This window comes from Priapulus caudatus, unplaced genomic scaffold (genome assembly GCF_000485595.1).
Source record: "Priapulus caudatus unplaced genomic scaffold, Priapulus_caudatus-5.0.1 Scaffold1145, whole genome shotgun sequence".
In the NCBI taxonomy this organism is placed as follows: domain Eukaryota; kingdom Metazoa; phylum Priapulida; class Priapulimorpha; order Priapulimorphida; family Priapulidae; genus Priapulus; species Priapulus caudatus.
In genome coordinates, this window is record NW_014578206.1 from 76,299 (window position 1) to 81,975 (window position 5,677).

At 58.2% G+C, this 5,677-nt stretch overlaps 1 protein-coding gene across 1 annotated transcript in view; it reads right to left on the reverse strand.

Annotated features, from left to right (window-relative positions):
- Positions 1–196: 196 nt before the first annotated feature.
- Positions 197–5,677, reverse strand: part of LOC106815551 (UPF0746 protein DDB_G0281095-like) — a 6,007-nt gene continuing 526 nt past the window's right edge. The window contains exons 2-4 of the mRNA XM_014820019.1: positions 880–1,182; positions 718–807; positions 197–560 (exon numbers count right to left, since the gene is read on the reverse strand). Of these exons, the coding sequence (XP_014675505.1) occupies positions 197–560; positions 718–807; positions 880–1,157 (732 nt within the window). The 5' untranslated portion in view covers positions 1,158–1,182. The remainder of the gene's footprint in view (positions 561–717; positions 808–879; positions 1,183–5,677) is intronic.

Consider the following 5,677-nt stretch of genomic DNA (forward strand, 5'->3'; position numbering starts at 1 on the left):
TATATATATCTATCTATCTATCTATATATATATATATATACATATAGCTGATACTTTTACACTCTACACAGTACGTAAGTCACTTTAAACTCAATAACTTGATTTTCGTTTAAAATCAATGACTTTGATCGCGTTTCCTCATTCAATTCGCGTTGCTCCGTTGCACGTCAAATATTTATCTAGTGCATCTATTCGCTTAGATAGCGCCAGTCGCACATCGCGCCTTACCGAACGGTCCAGTCGGGTTTCTTGGACTCAGACTCGGACTGAGCGGCCGAGCGTTGAACTCATCCGCCACTGTGATGGCGTCCCTCTGCTGCTGCTGCTGCTGCTGCTGCTGCTGCTGCTGCTGCTGCTGCTGCTGAGTATTGCTGGTCACGTGCCTCGTCTCCGTCGTCTTCGTTCTCGTGTCGTTCTGGCGAGCCGACGACGCGTGCTTCGCAGACGACGACGACGCATGCGCGGCGGGGATCGGCTGTCGCGCTGGTGGCGCCACCGTCGGCGGCTGCTGGTCGATCGTCTGCGCCGTCTCCCACTCGTCGTTGTCCTGTTGTTGTTGCCTAGGCAACGCAGATGATTATATCAACATCATAACATCGACTCATTCATTTAACCAAAAAAAAACGCAGTTTAATTTTAATCAAATTAAAATTAATGGAAATGATTATAAAAATGTATCCATCGGCTCTACGTCATACGCATGCGCAAGGCGCTCACCTCTGCGAGTGCTGGGTCTGCCCTCTGGTGACGTGACTCGTAGTCTTGCTGGTACGTGTCTCGCTCTTACTGCTGCCCTGCTGCTGCTGCTGCTGCTGTTGTTGTTGTTGTTGTTGCTGCTGCTGCTGCTGCTGCTGCTGTTGCTGCTGTTGTTGTTGTTGTTGTTGTTGTTGTTGCTGCTGCTGCTGCTCGTGGAGCGCAGACGCTCGCTGATGCCTAGCCTCGGTCTCGCGTTGCTGCGCAACGGACCGCTGATGTCGAGCCTCGCTCTCGCGTTGCTGGGCAACCGAGCGGACGTTGGCGCTGCTCTGCTGCTGCTGTTGTTGGCTGTACTCGAAGAATCCGGCTTTGTCCGGACTGCGCGGACTCGGACTGCTGTCGTCTGCGTCGTAGTCCGGCTGCTGGGCGTGGTCCAGTCCGTCCCTGCCCTGGTCAGTCATTCTCTCCTCCGGCCTCTGGTCTCTCCTGAACACGCGCGATGGGATGATATGATGAGTGTGATATCTATCTATATCTCTCTATATGATATATAATTTTAATGAGCGAAGACATGTGGGCAGCGAACGAACGGTAGGCAGCAGAAAATAGTGGTGGAGTGGGGGTGCTGAGAGAGCGAGACCGTGACGAGCGACGAACGTAGCAGCAGAAGTAGTGTGGAGTGGGGGCGAGAGAGCAGAGAGACAGTGGCATGGCGACGACGGTAGCAGCAGGCAATAAGTGTAAGGAGTGGGGCGAGAGAGCGAGACAGTGGCAGCGACGATCCGGTAGCAGCAGGAAGTAGTGGTGGAGTGGGGGCGAGATGAGCGAGACAATCAGTGGCAGCGACGACGGTAGGCCGCCAGAAGTAGTGGTGGAGTGGGGGCGAGCGACAAGCGAGAACGAGTGGCAGCGACAGACGTAGCAGCAGGAAAGTAGTGGTGAGTGGGGGCCGAAGAGAGCGAGACAGGTGGTCAGCGACGACGTAGCAGCAGGCAGTAGTGGTGGAGGTGGGGGCGAGAGAGCGAGACAGTGCAGCGACACGGTAGCAGCAGGAAGTAGTGGTGGAAGTGGGGGCGAGAGAGGCGAGACACGTGGCAGCAGACGACGGTAGCAGCAGGAACGTAGTGTGGAGTGGAGGCGAGAGAGCGAGACAGTGGCACGCGACGCAGGACGGTAGCAGCAGGAAATAGTGTGAGTGGACGCGCAGAGAGAGTAGACAGTGGCAGCGACGAACGGTACAGCAGGAAGTAGTGGTGGAGTGGACGCGAGAGAGAGAGAGCAGTGGCAGCGACGACGGTAGCAGCAGGAAGTAGGGGTGGAAGTGAGGGCGAGAAAGAGGACAGTGGCAAGCGACGACGGTGGGCAGGCAGAAGAGTGATGGAGTGGTGGCAGAGAGAGAGACAGTGCAGCGACCGACGTAGCAGCAGAAGTAGTGGTGAGTGGGGCGAGAGAGGAAGACCAGTGGGCAGCGACGACAGGTAGCAGCTAAGGAACGTGAGTGGTGAAGTGGGGGGCGAAGAGAGCGGACAAGTGGCAGCGACGATGGTAGCAGCAGGAAGTAGTGGTGCGGAGTGAAGGGCGAGACGAGGCGAGACTAGTGGCAGCGGAACGACGGTCAGCCAGCAGGAAGTAGTGGTGGAGTAGGGGCGAGAGAGCGAGAGCAAGGTGCAGCGACGAAGGTAGCAGCAAGGAAGTAGTGGTGGAGTGGGAGCGAGAGACGAGACAGTGCAGCGACGACCGTAGCAGCAGGAGTCAGTGGTGGAGTGGGGGCGAGAGGGCGAGACAGTGGCAGCGACGACGGTAGCAGCAGGAAGTAGTGGTGGAGTGGGGGCGAGAGAGCGAGACAGTGGCAGCGACGACGTACAGCAGCAGGAAGTAGTGGTGGAGTGACGGCGAGAGCGCGAGACAGTGGCAGCGACGACGGTACAGCAGGAAGAGTAGTTGGTGGAGTGGGTCGAGGAGAGTAGAGACATGGGGACAGCCGACGATCGGTAGCAGCAGGAAGTAGTGTGGAGTGGGGGCGAGAAGAGAGAGACAGTTGGCAGCGGACGGACGGTAGCCAGCAGAGTTAGTGGTGGAAGTTGGGTGAGAGAGCGAGACAGTGCAGCGACGGCCGCGTAGCAGCAAGGAAGTAGTGGTGGAGTGGGGCTGAGAGACAGACGACAGTGGCTGCGACGACGTAGCCAGCAGGAAAGTAAGAATAGTGGAGTGGGGGGCGCGAGAGAGAGAGATAGTGACAGCGCGAACGGTAGCAGCAGGAAGTATGGTGGATGGGAAGGGGCGATGAGAGAGAGAGACAGTGGCACCGAACGACGCTTAGCAGCGAGGAAAGTAGTGTGGAGTGGGGGCGAGACGAGAACAGTAGCCAGCGACATGCGCACCGCCGAGCGAGCGGGTAGCCAGTGAAGTATAGTGGGATGGGGGGGCGAGAGAAACGAACAGTGACAGCGACGACGGTAGCAGCAGGAAGTAGTGGTGGAGTGGGGGGCGAAGAGAGAGGAGACAGTGGCAGCGACGACGGTAGGCAGCAGGAAGTAGTGCGTAGAGTGGGGCGAGAGAGCAGAGACAGTCGGCAGCCGACAACCGCGTAGCCAGCAGGAAGTAGTGGTGGAGTGGTGGGCGAGAATGAAAGACAGTGCAGCGACGGCGTCTAGCAGCAGAAGTAGGTGGGTGGAGTGGGGGCGATGAGAGAGAGAGACAGTGGTGGCAGCGAGCGACGGCTAGCAGCAGGAAGTATGGCTGGAGTGGGCGCGATGAGAGAGAGACAGTGCGCGACGAACGGTAGCATGCACGGCAGAGTAGTGGTGGAGTGGGGGCGAAGAGAGAGAGACAGTGGCAGCGACGAGCAGGTCTAGCAGCAGAAGTATGGTGGATGTGGCCAGAGAGCGAGACAGTGGCAGCGACGACGGAGCAGCAGAAGTATGGTGGCGTGGGGCGGAGAGAGAGAGACAGTGGCAGCGACGACGGTAGCAGCAGGAAGTAGTGGTGAGTGAGGGCAGAGAGCGAGACCAGTGGCAGCGGACGGACGTAGGCACAGGAAGTAGTGGGGAGTGGGGTGAAGAGGCGAACCAGTGGCAGCGACGGACGCTTAGCAGTAGCAGAAGTTAGTGTGAGTGGAGGGCGAGAGAGCGAGACAGTCTGGCAGCTGACTGACGTGGTAGCAGCATGAATAGTTGGTGGATGTGGGCGGCGAAGAGAGAGACAGTCGGCAGCGACGACGGTAGCAGCAGGAGTAGTTGTGGAGTGAGGGCAGAGAGAGCGAGACACAGGCAGGACGACCGGTAGCAGCAGGGAAGTAGTGGTGGAGTGGGGGTGATAGAGCGAGCTTGGTTGTGGTGGCATGCGGCACGACAGTAGCAGCAGGGAAAGTAGTGGTGGAGTGAGGGCGAGAGAAGCGAGACAGTGGCAGCGACGACGGTAGCAGCAGAAGTAGTGTGGAGTGGGGGCGAGAGAGAGAGACAGTGGCAGCGGACAGACGGTAGCAGCAGGAAGTCGTGGCTGGAGTCGGCGGTGTAGAGAGAGAGACAGTGAGCGCAGCGACGCGGTCAGCACAGGAAGTAGTGGTGGAGTGGGGGCGCAGAAGAGAACACGTGGCAGCGAACGACGTAGCAGCAGGAAGTAGTGGTGGGAGTGAGGGCCGAGACGAGGGCGAGAGACAGTGGCAGCGACGAGTAGTAGCAGAAGTAGTCGGTCGAGTGGCGCGAGAGAGCTGAGACAGTGCGCAGCGACGACGCGTCAGCAGCAGAGGTACGGGTTAGGCGTTAGGGTGGCGGATTGTACGAGCGGCGGAGGGACGGGTGTGGGAGGTCGGCGGGGAGGTGGGTAATTGTGGGGGGGTGGGCGCGAGTGGGGCGGCACGGGGGAGGTGGTGTAGTTGGGGGAGGTGGCGGGCTGGGGTAGGTGGTGTGCGGTGTCAATGACAACACTGATGTTCCCGTACTGCTGTCTGGGGTTCGCACATCCCTGCTGTCCACGCTATATCTGTTCAGTATCTACGCGTCGCGCGCGAGCGTGTGTGAGAGAGAGAGAGAGAGCGAGAGATCGAGAGGGAGAGAGAGAGGGCGAGAGAGAGGGCAATAGAAAGAAAGGACAACGCAGAGACGGGGCAAGAGAGAGAAATAGGCGAGAGAGCGAGAGAGATGAGAGAGAGCGAGATAGGAGAAAGAGAGGCCGCGCCGAGAGAGAGAGAGAGAGAGCGGAGAAAGAGCGAGAGCGGAGACGAGAGAGAGAAAGAGAGAATAGAGAGATGAGAGGCACGTCCGACGATGAGAGAGAAAAAGCGAAAAGGCCGCGCTGCGAGTGCGAAGAGAACGAGACGCGAGCGAGCGAAGAGAGTGTAGAGAGCGCGAGCAGAGAGGAGAGCGAGAGATGAGAAAGAGAGAGAAGAGAGAAAGCTGGCCAGCACGAGAATGAGAAGAGAGAGAGAGAGAGAGAAAGAAAAAAGAGAGAGAGAGAGAGAGAGAGAGAGAGAGAGAGAGAGAGAGAGAGAGAGAGAGAGAGAGAGAGAGAGAGAGAGAGACGGGGGGAGAAAGGGCAACGGTCGCCGCGGCGGCGTCTTTCCTGTGACAGATTGGATGAGATGTGAGCGATGCTGCTGCTACGCAGTATCCCATCAATACAATCACATTAACCATTAACTGTGCGCGTGCGTGCGTGCGTGCGTGCGTGCGTGCGTGCGTGCGTGCGTGCGTGCGTGCGTGCGTGCGTGCGCCCCATATCCAGCTGAGGCGGGGTAGAGGACCCACGGAATGAGGGCCTGCTGTATACACGGACGGAGATGATAGGGTGCTTGCATACTGTGCGTGCACGTGTGTGTGTGTGTGTGTGTGTGTGTATTGTGTGGTGCGCTGCGCGCGGTGCGTGGGTGTGTGTGTGTGTATGTGTGTGTGTGTGTGTGTGTGTGTGTGTGTGTGTGTGTGTGTGTGTGTGTGTGTGTGTGTGTGTGTTGTGTTTGTTGGTGTTTTATGTGTGTGTTGTGTGT